The 18,783-nt window shown below is 37.7% G+C and overlaps 1 protein-coding gene across 1 annotated transcript in view; it reads left to right on the plus strand.

The window, feature by feature from the left end:
- The window catches only part of Wnk (Wnk kinase), an 834,378-nt gene that overhangs the window by 481,336 nt on the left and 334,259 nt on the right, over positions 1–18,783 (plus strand). Inside the window, exons 11-12 of the mRNA XM_068226022.1 lie at positions 10,976–11,064; positions 17,679–17,907. Coding sequence (XP_068082123.1) covers positions 10,976–11,064; positions 17,679–17,907 — 318 coding nt within the window. The remainder of the gene's footprint in view (positions 1–10,975; positions 11,065–17,678; positions 17,908–18,783) is intronic.

Below are 18,783 nucleotides of genomic sequence, written 5' to 3' on the forward strand. Positions count from 1 at the left end.
GAAAAGTGCTTCAGGGAAGTTTGGTAACCAAGAATTAGGTTAAGGCAAATGTTGAGGAAAGTAGAAGGGAACGAGGAGGGTAAGGAGAAAGCAGTTGTTTTTCATTTTGGCACAAACAACATATGGCAATCAGGAATCGATAAAAACATAGTTGGCAAGGTGGGATCTGGTTACAACAGTGAGGGAGAAGTTTAATGGAGCGGAGATGGTTATTAGTGGGGTACTGTATAGTAGCGATGCTGACTGGAAGGTGATCAGGAATTTAAATGGAACTATGGAGCAGGTATGTATGAAACTGGGAGTGAGATTTGTAGATCCTAATGGGTGGGTGGGTGGGTGGGTGGGTGGGTAGGTGGGTAGGTAGGGATCTGCACTCAGATGGCTTTTACTTGAACCCCAAGGGTACATAAAAGTTAGTGGATTTGTTTAGGTTTATGGGGAGGTACATTCAGGGAAATGGGATGGACTAGGGAGTGGTGATGAGAGTATTGGGAGCTGGAAGTCAAGTAAGGATTACATAAAGTTGTTGCTGTTAAACTCCAGAAGTATTGTAAGGTAAGGAATAATAATAATAATAATAATAATAATAATAATAATAATAATAATAATAATAATAATAATAATAATAATAATCTTTATCTTTCAATCTCTTAAGGGCTATAACCTCTTATATGCAGGGGCAATGCTTGGTTCAACTCCTTGCGTGAGCAAATCATGAGGAATGTTAGATTACAGTTTTCTTGTTTATATGGTTTTAAACTAACACTGGTAATGACTAATACTTATTACATCATACATATACACTCGTTCGTTCATTCAATGAAAGTGATGTATCGCTTTCACTACTGTGGTAAGGCCATTTACATGATGACCATGAGTATACACATAAAGTTTAAAGGTGTTCATGTGGCTTCTGAAGTATGTCGCTTATTTCCAGCGACATCACTCGTTCAATAAAAAGGATTCATCCCTTTTGTTCCTGTGATATCTTTGCATAGGGTCCACTATTTTGCTAATTAGTCATCCTTCCGCTGACAGCTCGGAACATACCACTTATTGCAAGAGACTATCCTCATTTTTCCGTATTGAAAGACTATTTAAAGGAGAAACAATAAAACTTTTGTATCCATCTATTCAATACATTAAAAGCAATTATAAAATGAGAATTTCATCCTTATTTTATTGCTTAAATATTAAAACATAGGACATGTTTTGTTCATATTTTGAACGTCTTCAGCCATAAATATGCTTACAAGGTTCAATGATAACATTGTTTTAGAACTTGCACTTATGGTTTGCCTTTGACAAACTTACCCTTAATAAGATGACGTAATATACAAACGTTTTAATATTTAAGAGGTTTTTCAAAGCTCATTAAGGATAAGTTTTTTAAAGGCAAATCAAAAGTGTAAGTTCTAAAAAATGTTATCATTTAACCTTGTAAGAATTTTTATGGTTGAAGATGTTCAAAATATGAACGAAACATGACCTATATTTTAATATTTAAGCAATAAAATAAGGATGAGATCCTCATTTTATAATTGCTCTTAATGTATTGAATAAGTGGATACAAAAGTTTTATTGTTTCTCCTTTACATACCACTTAGTCGAGCAGCTCGTCTTCTTTCTCCCAATTCTTCCCAGCCCAAACTTTGCAACATTTTTGTAACGCTACTCTTTTGTCGGAAATCATCCAGAACAAATCGAGCTGTATTTCTTTGGATTTTTTCCAGTTGTTGAATCAGGTAATCCTGGTGAGGGTCCCATACATTGGAACCATACTCTAGTTGGGGTCTTACTGGAGATTTATATGCCCTCTCCTTTACATCCTTACCACAACCCCTAAACACCCTCATAACCATGTGCAGAGATCTGTACCCTTTATTTACAATCCCATTTATGTGATTACCCCAATGAAGATCTTTCCTTATATTAACACCTGGATACTTACAATGATCCCCAAAAGGAACTTTCACCCCATCAACGCAGTAATTAAAACTGAGAGGACTTTTCCTATATGTGAAACTCACAACCTGACTTTTAACCCCGTTTATCAACATACCATTGCCTGCTGTCCATCTCGCAACATTATCAAGGTCACGTTGCAGTTGCTCACAATCTTGTAACTTATTTATTACTCTATACAGAATAACATCATCCGCAAAAAGCCTTACCTCTGATTCCACTTCTTTACTCATATCATTTATATATATAAGAAAACATAAAGATCCAATAATACTGCCTTGAGGAAGTCCCCTCTTAATTATTACAGGGTCAGATAAAGCTTTGCCTACTCTAATTTTCTGAGATCTGTTTTCTAGAAATATAGCAACCCATTCAGTCACTCTTTTGTGTAGTCCAATTGCACTCATTTTTGCCAGTAGTTTTCCCATGATCCACCATGTCAAATGCTTTAGACAGGTCAATCACGATACAGTCCATTTGACCCCCTGAATCCAAGATATCCACTATATCTTGCTGCAATCCTACAGTTGAGCTTCAGTGGAATAACCTTTCCTAAAACCGAACTGCCTTCTATCGAACCAGTTATTCATTTCACAAACATGTCTAATATAAGCAGAAAGAATGGCTTCCCAAAGCTTACACACAATGCATGTCAAACTTACTGGCTTGTTAGTTTCAGCTTTATGTCTATCACCCTTTCCTTTATACACAGGGGCTACTACAGCAACTCTCCATTCATCTGGTATAGCTCCTTCGACTAAACAATAATCAAATAATTACTTCCAATATGGTACTATATCCCAACCCATTATCTTTAGTATATCCCCAAAAATCTTATCAATTCCAGCTGCTTTTCTAGTTTGCAACTTTTGTATCTTATTTTCAAATGTCATTGTTATTATATGTAAACTTTAATACTTCTTGACAATTTGTCTCCTCCTCTATATAGACATCCTTGTAACCAACAATCTTTTCATACTGCCGACTGAATACTTCTGCCTTTTGAAGATCCTCACATACACACTCCCCTTGTTCATTAATTACTCCTGGGATGTCCTTCTTGGAACCTGTTTCTGTCTCAAAATACCTATACATACCCCTCCATTTTTCACTAAAATTTGTATGGCTGCCAGTATTGCTTGCCATCATGTTATCCTTAGCTGCCTTCTTTGCTAGATTCATTTTCCTAGTAAGTTCCTACAATTTCTCCGTACTTCCACAGCCATTTCTAACTCTTATTTCTTTCCAGTCTGCACCTCCTTCTTAGTCTCTTTATTTCTCTATTATAATAAGGTGGATCTTTGCCATTCCTTACCACCCTTAAAGGTACAAACCTGTTTTCACATTCCTCGACAGTTGCTTTAAACGCATCCCAGAGTCTGTTTACATTTTTATTTACCGTTTTCCACCGATCGTAGTTACTTTTTAGAAACTGCCTCATGCCTACTTTATCAGTAATATGGTACTGCCTAATAGTCGTACTTTTAAGACCTTCCTTTCTGTCACATTTATTTTTAACTACAACAAAAACAGCTTCATGATCACTAATACCATCTGTTACTTCAGTTTCTCTATTGAGCTCATCTGGTTTTACCAGCACCACATCCAGGATATTTTTCCCTCTCATTGGTTCCATCACTTTCTGAATCAGCTGCCCTTCCCATATTAACTTATTTGCCATTTGTTGGTCATGCTTCCTGTCGTTCGCATTTCCTTCCCAATTGACATGTGGTAAATTCAGATTTCCAGCTACAATCACATTCCTTTCCATGTCGTTTCCCACATAGTAGATTATCTTATCAAATAATTCTGGGTCTGTGTCAGCGCTACCCTTTCCCGGTCTGTACACTCCAAATATATAAAGTTGCCCATTATCTTTAGAAATAAGCCTTATACCTAGAATTTCATGTTTCTTATCTTTAACTTTTTTGTAGCTTACAAATTCTTCTTTCACCAGAATGAATACTCCCCCTCCACCCATACATTCATTCTATAAAATCACCACCATGTTGACACTGCTCTGGTAGGCTTTTAGAAGCACTCATCAGAGTACATACTTTGATTTTACATTATTCTTGTACATTCTGTTTTAAGTCTTTTGTCTTAAGCATGAGCACTCGTTCAGTGTGACAGAATGTCATGTTGCTGTTCTGGTAAGGCTTGTAGAGGAACTACTACAAATGCACACACAATATTTCTGTGCATTCTGAAAGAGATTCATTCATTCATTCAATGAGAATGATACATTGCTTTTCTTACTATGGTAAAGCTTTAGATAAGAGATAGTACCATATTTCTTTGAATCTAAGACCACCATGAATGCAAAACAATCCCCAATTTTTTCTTTCAAAATTTAAATCAGGATTTAAAATGTCTTATTGTGCGAGTTGGCCGTGCGGTGTGTACTTGCATCCGAGAGATAGTGGGTTCGAACCCCATTGTGGGCAGCCCTGAAGACAGTTTTCCATGGTTTCCCATTTTCACACCAGGCAAATGGTGGGGCTGTACATTAATTAAGGCCACGGCCACTTCCTTCCCACTCCTAGGCCTTTCCTGTCCCATCGTCGCCATAAGACCTATCTGTGTCGGTGCGACGTAAAGCAGCTAGCAAAAAATTTTACAGGCTGAGCTTGAAGCTCGCAATTACAATTTTTACCTGACCACTACCACTCCTTTCAAACAATAGTCAAGGAGACAGATCTCCCAATTTCTTTTACACCACTAGTAAGAGCATCTTTGTTCTACAAATTTACACTTAGGAATCTATTTCCCAAAATTCACATTTTCCAGGCTTATCAAAGGCACAACCTACGTTTAACAAAATTTCACTGTCTTAAATGCTTAACGGTCTGATATCATTAACATAAAAACAATGAAATATAGTTTAACAGGGGTAACAAGTACCTATTCCACAAGGCCTCTGGTAAAAACAAAAGGTTATAGTTATGGCCCAAAAACCAAAATGGTGAGGAGGCGAACACTTGCGCTCCTTAAAATTTACATAAATTCATAAAAACCTATTTGGGCTTATGGCCCGACATTACAGAGGCTAAGTCTATAGTATAGAGGTGACTAGATGGAGAAAAAAAATTACAGAAATTACAAGATAGAATAGGTTTAAAAAATCATAGTCACCTCGAAATCAAGTTGAGAGGGAATATGAGAGGGTACCTCACTCTCTATTCCCTGATTTTGGTTAAGTTCTTTTGGCTTTGTTTGAAATTTACATTTAGAGTTTGAAATTTACATTTTAGAAAATAAAGTTACATTACTAAAGACTTGAAACCTTCCCCTCGAGCTAGCTATGAAAAACTACCACATTTTAAACTTGATCTGCCATTACCTTGAGCTGGTGGACCTCCCGAAAGTGGATAAGGCGGCCCCCTGCCTCCGTTACGAACACACTGTAGACTGGTACAATAATTGAAATTATTAGGGGTCCCCCTATTTAATACAAAGACATTTATTAAGATGAACTGATCATATGCCATTCATATGAGGTACTAGTTTCAGCACTTAACTCGTGCCATCATCAGCCAATGAGTCAAATCAGGCAAACTCAAACAACTTTAAAACACACTGTAACACCTGCATAGATGAATATCATGTTGAACTTGAGTGTGTTTAAACATGAATAGTTTTTAATGCAGAGTGGAAAGCAGATATACATAATTATCTCAATGAAGAGATTATCTTGTGTTAAAGTACAAAGATACAATCACCTTATGTTACTCATGGTGTTAGATATCGAACACGTTCGAGGTGATCACTTCTCAAAAGTGGAATGCAATTCTATAAGTTCATTTCATCATGGCAGGAGTTCATCAGGGTTAAGGCATTATTATGACCTGCAAGATTTCACGACGAAGTCCACATCTCTGTTCAACTGGATTCGGCATTTATAGGAGTTTGATGACGACCAACCAACCAGCAACCCTTCTCAATCCCAAGATAGAAGCTTAAATTATGGAGGGGAGCTGAAGGGTAACACATGTCGTAAAGAACTTCCGAAAGGGACAGCAATGAGATACAAATTGTGGAGACCACCATGTGGTCATAGCAGAAGATCTAATGCAAATTTAAAAAAGAAATCCTAAGTATTGTTTTCCCTTAAGTGAAATCACGTCACATAAATTGCTGCAATTCCAGCATAACATTTGATTTACATGATGACAGGGATGCCCTTTTTTCTTATGAGTATCCATCTCTTGGCACAGGCCAGAGCAAAGTGTAGCCATTGTTGGATACTTTCAAGGTCCCTTTGTAATTCTGAACAATCCTCAATGTTATTTATTTCCCTATAAACAATTATGTCATCTGCATACAATCTTATTTTTGATGTTATATTGTTCCCTAAATCATTTACGTATATTAAGAAAAGTAACGGACCGATTATACTATCCTGTGCAATTCCCTTCCAAACTTTCTCTTCCTGCGATACATTATTTCCTACTTTGACTTTCTGAACCTTTGAATTTAGAAATGTTTTTATCCAACGTGTAACCCTTACGTCCAATCCTATTCCCTCCAATTTCTTTAATAATATTCCATGTTCCACTCTATCAAAGGTTTTGGAAAGATCTATGGCTATGCAATCTAACTGACTTCCTGAATCCAATTGATCTGATATGTCCTGCTGAAATCCCACCAGTTGTGCCTCACAAGAAAATTTCTTTCTAAATCCATACTGGCTCCTCATGAACCAATTTTTAACATCGCATATCCCTCTGATGTACTTTGATATTAAACTCTCCAGTATTTTACAAACTATACTGGTCAGGCTGATTGGTCTGTAGTTCTCTGGTTTCCTTTTATCACCCTTTCCTTTATAAATTGGTATTATTATAGATTCCTTCCATTCCTTTGGTATTACACTATTATTTATGACATAGTCAAAGAGAAATCTTAAATAAGGCACTATATACCACCCCATTGTCTTTATCACCTCCCCAGTAATTTGATCACTTCCTGCTGCTTTTCCTTGCTGAAGCAGTTGGATTTCTCTGAAAATATCTTCATTTGTGAATGAGAAGCTTCTTGTTTCCCTCTGTGTCTCTCCCTCTCTATCTTCTGTTTTGGTTTCCAACTCCTGACAATCATCTACTGAATCTCTGAATTCCCTACTAAATAGGTTTGGTTTTTCAGTATCTGTTAAATAGTGTTCACCCCCTTCTCCCACCATTGTAGGAATTTGGATTCCTTTTCCTTTTTGATTCCTGATATATGAATACAGCTTTTTCCATTTCCCTGTGTGGTCATTACCCTCTTGAAGTATGCCATTCATATAATTCTCTTTTGCTTCCTTTTTCACTCTATTCAGTTTCCTCATTAGCTGTTTTCTAGTTTCTCTACTCTCCCCACCCTCTTTGATTTTCTTGTTTACTATTCTACATTTTCTTTTTAATTTTCTTATTTCCCTTGTATAATAAACAGGGTCTGAGGTCATTTTACCCTTCTTCTCTTCTTCTTCTCTTCTCTCCTTCCCAAATTATTCCTTTAAATTTAACGGAAAGTGTATCCACATTACTCCCTTCACTTATCCAACAACTGAATTGTGATTTAAGCTAAGTCCCAAATTCATCCACTTTACTTTTTCTGTACAATTTCTTGTCTTGTGTAACCCTCTTATTAAGCTTTTTTGGTACGAGTCCTACATCCATTATTACAGCCTTATGGTCTCCTGTTCCTTCAATTACCTCAGTTTTATCAACAATTTCCCATGGTTTAACCAAGAATACATCTAGTAAGTTATTGAGACGAGTCGGTTCTTGTACTACTTGTGTAAATCCTCCCTCCCACATTAACTTACTTGCCAGTTTCTGTTCATGGGCTTCACTTGCAGCTCCATTCCATTCAACTTCAGGCAAATTTAGATCTCCCCAATTATTACCATAATCATTATTATTGTTTTTATGAGTATACTCTATTATTTTCTCAAATCTGTTATGTTTGGTATCACGCTGGATTTGTGATGTAATGTTATTTTCTAAATTTTGTTTTTTGTAATATACATATATTCTTGGATATTTCTCCCCCCCCCCCCCCCCCCCTCATTTAACTACAACCTTCTCTTTATGAGTCTAGGCTTCCTTTGCACTCATTGTTTCATACTGACCTGTATCAACCCGAGATTTCATGCTCACCTATATCCCTAATTCGTTTTAGGACACAATATGCATGCTATTTCAAATTTTGATCATGGCTAAAATGACCTTATTATATTAAGGTAGAAACTAGTACCAATATTAATAAAAGGTAAAAACATGAATCTAATTGATATTGAATAGGTGGACCTTTCTCTACCCTTTGATAGTGATCAGTTGTCAATACGGACCATAATGAAATTCATGAATTATGAGAAGCTAGAGGATGGTAGTGAGGGCGCCGACAAGCTTGTCTCCTTGTTGGCCTTTATTCGTTTCTCTAGTGCAGTGCTGAGTGGCTCAGATGGTTGAGGTGCTGGCTTTTGTACCACAACTTGGCACGTTCAATCCTGGCTCAGTTTGGTAGTATTTTAAGGTGCTCAAATACATCAGCCTCATTTTGGTAGATTTACTGACACACAAAAGAAATCCTGTGGGACTAAATGCCGGTACCTCGGCATCTCTGAAAACTGTAAATGTAGTTAGTGGGACGTAAAGCCAATAACATTATTATTATTATTATTTATTATAGTTTCCCTGATCAGGGATCGCCTGCACGTGGCATTTCCTTTGCATGTGGCCACACTCGCCGTAGCTCCATCAGGTGATTTTGTGGGGAGCTTCGGTGTCTTGGTGGTGGCGTGTATCGTTATCCTGTTACAGGGCGGGTCTCTGGTGCGTCCTCACTCTTTACGGCTCCCATCCTTGGTGACGATGCCGCTGTTCCTTTCACTGCTTACATTCTCAGCGCTATCATCAGGGACCCCTGAGATTACATTCCCCTCTGAGCATCAGCATTTAACAAACTTCAGTATTGTGGAGCCCATCGGTAAAAGTATAAGTTGCCTCCCGCTGGATGTCTTCCTTGGCAGATCATGTAGAGCCTTGTGGGCTAGCTGCTTGACCTCTTTGGCGAATTTCTGCAAGATCTTGTTGGTGAGTTGGGTCCTCGTCCTCAGCTGGACTCGGTAGGCAGCTGCCAGTTTCTGATCACCGTAGCATCCATCGAGCACTTCCATATTCTCCTCATTGGTGGCACCCAGTTGGAGGCTGCGTAACACTTTGACTACTTGCCCATGTGGCCCGGCAATCAGGTGTATGGCTCTCTTCTCAAATGTGCAACAGCTGTGCCCACAGACGGTCTCGAAGTGGGTCCGGAAGGTCCTTCAAGAAGTGGCCCCGGCATTTCATCATTGCAACTTTGGAGCTGCTATGGCAGCTGGTGGGCTTGGTACAAGTCTCTATGAATGTCACTCTTCCCTGCAGTGCACTCACTTCTTCTCTCAGGTCTCGAACTCCGGACTCAACAACTTCCTTGAACTGCTTCTCTATAATAAATTATTTTTGTTGCTCTATCTAGTTGGGTGCAACACTTGTAAGGTGGACCCTCCGATGAAGGTGGGTGGCATCTGCTGTGTATAGGATAGTGCGTGTTATTGTAGCGGAGGATGGTGTTCTATGTGGTGTGGGAGTTGCAGTAATGTTGGGGACAGCATGAATATCCAGGCCCCGAGCTAAGGGAATTAACCATTTAAGGTTAAAATCTCCAACCTGGCTGGGTATCGAACCCTACTGAACTGAAGACTGCATCTCTACCAAATATTTAACGTCGTACATAATGTAACTTTCTAGCTTTACTTTGAGAGAGAGTACTTCCTATCTAGCTCTAACTGTCCATCTTTCACTGCACTTGACTCTGATTTTGATTCGCACATAAAGTCACTTCTAAGTTGGTCCAGGCTGTATTTAATTTTGCTCTTAAATTCAGCTTTATGTTCTTTAAAGTGTTAGCCCTGGTTGGCTGTAAGTTTACTTTCAAGTTCCTGTAAGATTGATTTCAGTTCACTCTTAATTTAGTCTTGACTGGATTTAAGTTCATTCTTCAGTTCACTTGTGATCTTACTGAGAAAAGTTTGGAGCTGTTCAGTATCCTTTTACTATTCTTAGTGATGTGTACAAGCTATGAAATATACCACCAGCCGATCATGATTCTGACACCGGTTGTAACACGATGGCATGGTAGTATATAAATATATACAGTGCTGGTGGCTTCTACTTAAGGATTTATGAACTATTACTTACACAAAACACACAATTAACCTAGTTAGTGCACGCACGTGTGCGCTCTCTCTCTCTCTCTCTCTCTCTCTCTCTCTCTTTCTCTTGTTATTCACTGTTCCGTAGACACTGACAGAACTGGACTCAAACCAAACCACTTGCTTTCGGCCGCTTACTCATATAGAGTCCACACACTGAACTGCTTGCACTTGTCCATCTGCCTTTTTATAGGGAACTGATCCTTCAGACGAGGAGAAGTCCTTGGAAAACTATCTCTGGTGATGGAAGTCCCTAGGTTCATATTCTAGTTGTTTCTACACTCCCTTCCTCCCTGCACACACACACACACACACACACACACACACACACACACACACACACACACACACACACACACACACACACACACACACCCACACCCACCCACCCACCCATATCTCCGACTGATTTTCCGTAGTAGCGAGAGGGTGGGGGATGCAACTCTGCAATTTGCCCGCCATTGGAGCCAAACTGACATTCTTCACCCAGGACTTATTACAACATCACAAATGCAGAAGCCTTCTACATCACAATATCTAGATAATATCCAAGTGTGAAATATTAGGGGGAAAAAACATTTATTTTATTTCTACTCATTGGTAATGAAAGGAGAGCATGGTATTTCTGTTGCAGTTTGGTGTATAGTTGCTTGCTGTAGTAACTTACAAGGTTACTTACTATATTTGTAAATTTAACAGTGGTTGCTTGTGCTCTTCGAAAATTTCACACTAGTGTACATATGATTTATTTTGTATTGATTTTTGTTCCAGGGCATCAAACCTCAAAGTTTTGACAAATTGGAGAACTCCGAGATCAGGGATATTATTGAATGCTGTATTCGTCCAAGACGAGAAGATAGGTGAGTAGTGTTAGGCATATATTCAATTACAAAAGTGTTTTATTTCTAAGATTGTTATCATAATTAAGTACTCGATACTTATGTGATAATCATCATTTGAAGGTTGGACATATTTTCCAGTCTAAGTTCTATCAGTATCAAAGGAAGGGTCCACCTATTCAATACCATATTCATAACTTATAGTCTAACTTCTGGTAAAGACTTATCAGTTGGCTAGGTATTTTTGGTGGGCAAGCAACCCTGGTGAGTGACCACCACCACCTCCTCCTCCTCCTCCTCCTCCTCCTCCTCCTCCTCCTCCTCCTCCTCGTGGTTTTCATAAATTATATATTAATATGTATTTCATCAATCAATCAATCAATCAATCAATCAATCAATCAATCAATACTGATCTGCATTTAGGGCAGTCTCTCAGGTGGCAGATTCCCTATCTGTTGTTTTTCTAGACTTTTCTTAAATGATTGCAAAGAAATTGGAAATTTATTGAATATCTCCCTTGGTAAGTTATTCCCCTTCCTATAAATGAATATTTGCCCCAATTTGTCGTCTTGAATTCCAACTTTATCTTCATATTTTGATCTTTCCTACTTTTAAAGACACCACTCGGACTTACTCGTCTACTGATGTCACTCCACGCCATCTCTCCACTGACAGCTTGGAACATACCACATATGATACAGATGTTGATTCCCATAGGGAACCTGAAAATTTTCTCCCGAATGAATAAATTTATAATAAGAATATAAATGGTCCGTTATTGGACATAATAAATTTTCCAGCTAACTCATTTCTGATTGCCAGCGTTTCACCCCAGTGTGCTAAATTGGGCTCATCTGTTGGTAAATAACACACCCACCAAGATGCATGGCTAGTGCATACCGTGGAGGCCACTACGTAGGCTAATTGGAGCTACTTTACCAACTGATGAGTCCAACTTAGCACATCGGGGGGAAACGCTGGCAACCAGGTATGAGTTAGCTGGAAAATTTGTAATGTCCAATAACGGACCATTTATATTGGTATTACATACCACATAGTCGAGCAGCTCGTCTCCTTTCTCCCAAGTCTTCGCAGCCCAAACTTTGCAACATTTTTGTAACTCTAATCTTTTGTCGGAAATCGCCCAGAACAAATCGAACTGCTTTTCTTTGGATATTTTTCAGTTCTCGAATCAAGTAATCCTGGTGAGGGTCCCATACACTGGAACCATACTCTAGTTGGGGTCTTACAAGAGACTTATATGCCCTCTCCTTTACCTCCTTACTACAACCCCTAAATACCCACATAACCATGTGGAAAGATCCATACCCTTTATTTACAATCATGTTTATGTGATTACCCCAATGAAGATCTTTCCGTATATTAACACCTAGGTACTTACAATGATCCCCAAAAGGAACTTCCACCCTATCAATGCAGTAATTAAAACTGAGAGAACTTTTCCTATTTATGAAACTCACAACCTGACTTTTAACCCCGTTTATCATCAGACCATTGCCTACTGTCCATCTCACAACATTGAGTTCATTTTGCAGTTGCTCACGATCTTGTAACTTATTGATTACTCTGTACAGAATAACATCATCTGCAAGAAGCGTTATCTCTGATTCCACTTCTTTACACATATCAATGATTTATGTAAGAAAGCATAAAAGTCTAATAATACTGCCTTGAGGAATTCCCCTCTTAAATTTTACAGGGACAGATAAAGCTTCACCTACTCTAATTCTCTGAGTTCTGTTTTCTAGAAACATTGCCACCCATTCAGTCACTCTTTTGTCAAGTCCAATTGCACTAATTTTTGACAGTAGTCTCTCATAATCTACCCTATCAAATGCCTTATATAGGTCATCGATGCATATCAAACTGACTGGTCTGTAATTTTCAGCTTTATGTTTATCACCCTTTCCTTTATACACAGGGGTTACTATAGCAACTCTTCATTCATTTGGTATAGCTCCTTCATGAAAGCAATAACCAGATAAGTACTTCAGATATGGTAAAAAATGAAATGGTGTCCGAGGACATGTTGGGCTCGCCAGGTGCAGGTCTTTTTATTTGACATCCGTAGGTGACCTGCACGCCGTGATGAGGATGAAATGATGATGAAGACGACACATACACCCAGCCCCCTTGCCAGCGAAATTAACCAATGATGGTTAAAATTCCTGACCCTGCCGGGAAACAAACCCGGGACCCCTGTGACCAAAGGCCAGCATGCTAACCATTTAGCCATGGAGCTGGACTCAGATATGGTACTACATCCCAACCCATTGTCTGTAGTATATCCCCCAAAACCTTACCATTTCCAGCTGCTTATCTAGTTCTCAACTTATGTATCTTACTGTAAATGACATTGTTGTCATGTGTAAATTTTAATACTTCTTCAGTATTAGTCACCTCCTCTATCTGGACATTATCCTTGTAACCAACAATCTTTACATACTGTTGACTGAATACTTCTGCCTTTTGAAGATCCTCACATACACACTCCCCTTGTTCATTAATGATTCCTGGAATATCCTACTTTGAACCTGTTTCTGCCTTAAAGTACCTGTACATACCCTTCCATTTTTCACTCAGATTTGTATGACTGCCATTTATGCTTGCCATCATGTTATCCTTCGCTGCCTTCTTTGCTAGATTCAATTTCCTAGTATGTTCCTTCAATTTCTCGACTCTATTTCTTTCCACCCTGTACCTCCTTAGTCTCTTTACTTCTCTGTTATATTGTGGATCTTTACCGTTCCTTACCACTTTTAAAGGTACAAACCTATTTTCACATTCCTCAACAATTGCTTTAAACCCATCCCAGAGTCTGTTTACATTTTTATTTACTGTTTTCCACTGATCATAGTGACTTTTTAAAAACTTCCTCATGCCTGTTTTATCAGCCATATGGTACTGCCAAGTGGTCCTAATTTTAATACCTTCCCTTCGTTCACATTAATTTTTATCTACCACAAAAGACTTCTTCGTGATCACTTATACCATCTGTTACTTCAGTTTCTCTGTAGAGCTCATCTGGTTTTACCAGCACCACATCCTGAATATTCTTCGCTCTAGTTGGTTCCATCACTTTCTGAATCAGATGCCCTTCCCATATTAATTTATTTGCCATTTGTTGGTCATGCTTTCTGTCGTTCACATTACCTTCCCAATTGACATTTGGTAAATTGAGATCACCCGCTACAATCACATTTCTTTCCTTATCGTTTCCCACACAGCTGATTACCTTATCAAATAATTTGTAATCAGCATCAGTGCTACCCTTTCCCGGTCTGTACACTCCAAAGACATCAAATTATCATCTTTAGAGATGAGCCTTACACCTAAAATTTAATGTTTGTCATCTTTAACTTTTTTGTAGCTTACAAATTCTTCTTTCACCAAAATGAATACTCCCCCTCCTACCATTCCTATCCTATCTCTTCGATACACACTCCAGTACAATTTACGAACTTCATCGTGTAGATCCGTATTGGTACAATTTAAACTAAGGAACAGTGTTAGGTTTTGGTCCACCTAATCAATACACATCACTTTACAAGTGAACTATTTATATAATTAAATATATAATTAAATATAGAATAGAATAACCACTCTAATTTCTAACAAGTTACTAAATTACACTACAATAATTTAAAACTACATTCAGACGTATCCTAATTACAACAGGTTATTGCTAAGCACAAATAGAATTGAAAATTCCAATTAGGCCTAAATTTAGAAATTCACAAGAACTATTCAAGGATTACCAACAAAGTTAAATGCGTAGTCAGATTAATATTAGTACTACTTTATCCGACTATGCTCTAATAGAAATAAAACCTGCCATTTGGTTAAATGCTAGAGTATCAAAAGGGTTACCATACACAAAGATACACACAAATATAACAGGCAAGACACTATCTGGTATACAATATCTATACTAGAATTCTCAACTGAATGCAGTTATGTGATTATTACAGATGGTGTATTACTATTATTTTCCCTACTCCACAAGATGGAGAATAAAAGTGTCCTTAAATGCTGAAAAGTATGAGGTTGTTTACAGTAATTACTAAAAAATACTTCTGTCAAACTACGCCAGGGACTTGAATTGCAATTATTGGGATACAGGAACTTTATTATTAGTTAACCACTCATAAATACTGAAAAACTGGTGCCGTACTTGGAAACTTATCCCTAATCCACAAAAATGCAGCCACATGACCATAACATTACGTAAATCTCCTCTACCGACATCATATTACCTACTCGACAAGCCCATCACCGTAGTTACGCAACAGCGTGACCTAGGTGTAATATTTGATACAAAATTACAATTTAAGACCCACATAGAAACATATACAACCAAGGCCATGAAATTACTAGGCATTCTCTATCGCTTCACAGAAATTTCTGACCCCATTGCTCTTCGTCACTTCTTCCTCACGATCATTCAACCTCTCTTAAACTACTGCTCTCCTATTTGGACAACAGCCTCCCCCTCCAATACTAAGCAGTTAGACAGAGCAGTGTCCTTCTTTGCTGCAATTGTAAGGAACAGAAACCCCAAGCTCAGAAATCTGTCTACGCAGCAGGTATTAATGGCAATTAATATGTCACCGCTGCACATCAGGCGACAGGTATCTGACCTGAGTTTCCTCCACGGGATCTTAAATGGGCATTACCGCTCGGAACATCTTGTCTCACTCTTCTCTCTCCGCGTTCCTTCCCGCTCCACCCGAACCAAAGACCTTCTCCACATTCCCCACACTCAGCACTCAATACTTCAACGATCTTTCCTAATCCGCCTCCCGACACTCTTTAACAATATTAACAGGAGACAAGAACTCGATATAACATCAAATAAAAGTGTATTCGAGAGGTGTGTAAATAGCCTCTTAAAGATAAGTTGATGTGAAGGGATTATACCGCCATCTTGACCCACGACGACTTGGCTATGAATATGGACATTCTTATGGTTTTCGATTTGGACAGTTGTTATTAGTAGGCTGTGTACCTGATCTTGTTATATTTTGTTATGTTTGTTATATTTTATTATGAAAGTTTACGTTGGTTAAATAGTCTGTTGGCAGTGCAAGTGAAATTTGCTCAGTGTAGCTGTATCTTGTGCTTTGTGAATAAATAAATAAATAAATAAATAAATAAATACTTTAACTGCCTACTCAGAACCATAAATGATCAGAATACAAGAATCAGCTGATTTTTATTTATATTTTCTTGATACACTACACCCTTTGTTCACGACTGTAGCCAACAGTGCAATATTTGAATACGAAGAGCGACAATAATCAATAACAATACAAAGACTTAACCATTTTGCCAGTGAAATACTGTATACTCTGTTGAGGTCCTTTCTTTAAACAAAATTTATAACAGTATTGCGTTATTTAAAGAAGTTAGTACCTTTGTGATAGGTGGAACAGCTGAACTGCTACTTGAAATACCCTGTCAATCACCTGCACCAATATTTTATTAACAAAGTTACTGATATTTTAGTAATAATAATAATATTAAAAAGAGAGAGAGATTTCTTCTTTCACACAGTCCTAAATTACAGCTTTATTGACTATTGTTGACTCCTGTTCAAACAAAACTGTAACCATTTGTTCAAGAAGGGAAAAATTAAAAAATAATAAAAATGTGGATAATAGTTGGAGGAAAATGTGCTGAACTGGGCCCCTTCCCGTCCCATCGTCGCAATAAGACCTATATGTGTCGGTGCGATGTAAAGCAACTAGCAAAAAAAAAAAAAAAGTGCAACAAATTGTGGTGTTTTTTTTTTTTTTTTGCTTCATTTCATATCCCCAAATTCCTATTTGTATGAATATAGCTATATTTTTGGAAAGGTATTGGACCTTAAAACCCTTTCACTATTCATGATTCAGTTTGGACAGATATTGACACATTTCAGTAGTAAACAAACACTGATGGCTGTGATGTACTGTACACACTGTAATTTCCTACAGAACTGTACAAAAAAAGAAAAGACAATCTGCTACAATAATTTCATCTGTGACCACAGATAGAATGAAGTAGAGTGCATAATAAAAACTTAGGCCTGGAGTGGGAAGGGAGAGGTATTGGTGGGACTATTTCCTGGAATTTAATAAACAAACCAACCTTCACTCCTCCCTTAATCTTTCTAATTGTTGCACTCGGCCTCTCAGAATATCAATATAGTGGACTGAACTTCATAATTTCATAATCCAGTCTTGTTGGGTATTACTTCACACTATCAAAAAAAAACAAAAAATATATATATATTGAATTATGGAAGTTTGTTTTACGAATGTCAACAGAATGCTCAGAAAGTGTGAATTATTCATGATTTTGAATTTTAAAAATTTGAATCAACCAAGTTCGACTCTACTTGGCAGGAAAAATAAACTACAGATACAAAACATCTACTTGAATTGTGTTACCAAAGTGACCCAAGGAGATTAAGCATGTTTTCTTATTATTTACATGTTTTGCTTTTTGAGAAATATATTACTGATGTGATCAAGAGAGAATTCTGCTCCCTGAAATTTCTTGTACTGTAACTGACATTTCATGAATAATGGAAGTCTCATTGTTTTCTTTTTAATGTGCTTTGATTTCAGGCCCCAAGTAAAGGATCTAGTTACACATGAATTCTTTGCTGAAGACCAAGGTTTGAGACTGGAAATGGTTTCCAGAGAAGAGGCTATATCAACACAAGTAACTAAAGTCGAATTTAGGTTGAGAGTGTTGGATCCTAAAAAGCGCAGCAATAAACATAAGGAGAATGAAGCTATTCAGTTTGATTTTGATATTCAAGGAGATAATGCAGAAGAGGTAGCTAGTGAAATGGTAAGTTCAAGAATAAAACTCTTTGGAATAAGAAGGAATATTAAAATTTTGATTACCGAGCTCGATAGTTGCAGTCGCTTACGTGCGGCCAGTATGCAGTATTCGGGAGATAGTAGGTTCGAACCCCACTGTCGGCAGCCCTGAAAATGGTTTTCCGTGGTTTCCCATTTTCACACGTGCGACGTAAAACAACTAGGAAAAAAATTTTTATTTCACGAGAACTGATGTGGATGAGATGCACAGTCATGTCGGTTTTGCAAGTCCAAGTGCTCACAGTTCCTGCATGGAAATCTTGATAGTGTTGATTATGTGATGTTTTGTGAAGAAGTGTTTACTTCCATGTCCTACCCCACTATATTTAAATTTCTTTGCTTAGTTGCAGGTTGAAACTTCATTCTACTACTTTCATTTTAGAGTGGTTTATTAAGCGAGTTTCTTTTAATGTTGTTTGAAATCATGGCTCGAGAACAGTTAAAGTGTACACAAAGGTTATCAAAGATGTTTTCACATTCACAAAAAACAAATTTTTCTTTGTGTCTGTATGAGCATATGTTAATTTACATGCAATATATGTGTGCTCAACCCTGAAAAGACATGCGATACCATACGGTACCAGCATGTACTGCTAACAATTTTATCCTAATTTTTGAAAAGTTTGCCATAGTTAGGGCAGCATTGCACATCGAGTGAAAGACAGACCTTTTAAGAATCATTCAGTACAGTTAGCATGTGTGTGTTATGTGCCACGTTGAATCAGTAGTGCATTCTTTATATGAAGCGACTACAGCTGCTTGTCTAAGGTAAGTAGCATAATTGATTATACAAGAAAGTGAACACGAGCATTTCAGTGCATTAAATGCATTCATAAAAGATGAA

Source organism: Anabrus simplex, chromosome 2 (genome assembly GCF_040414725.1).
Source record: "Anabrus simplex isolate iqAnaSimp1 chromosome 2, ASM4041472v1, whole genome shotgun sequence".
NCBI classification, from domain to species: Eukaryota; Metazoa; Arthropoda; class Insecta; order Orthoptera; family Tettigoniidae; genus Anabrus; species Anabrus simplex.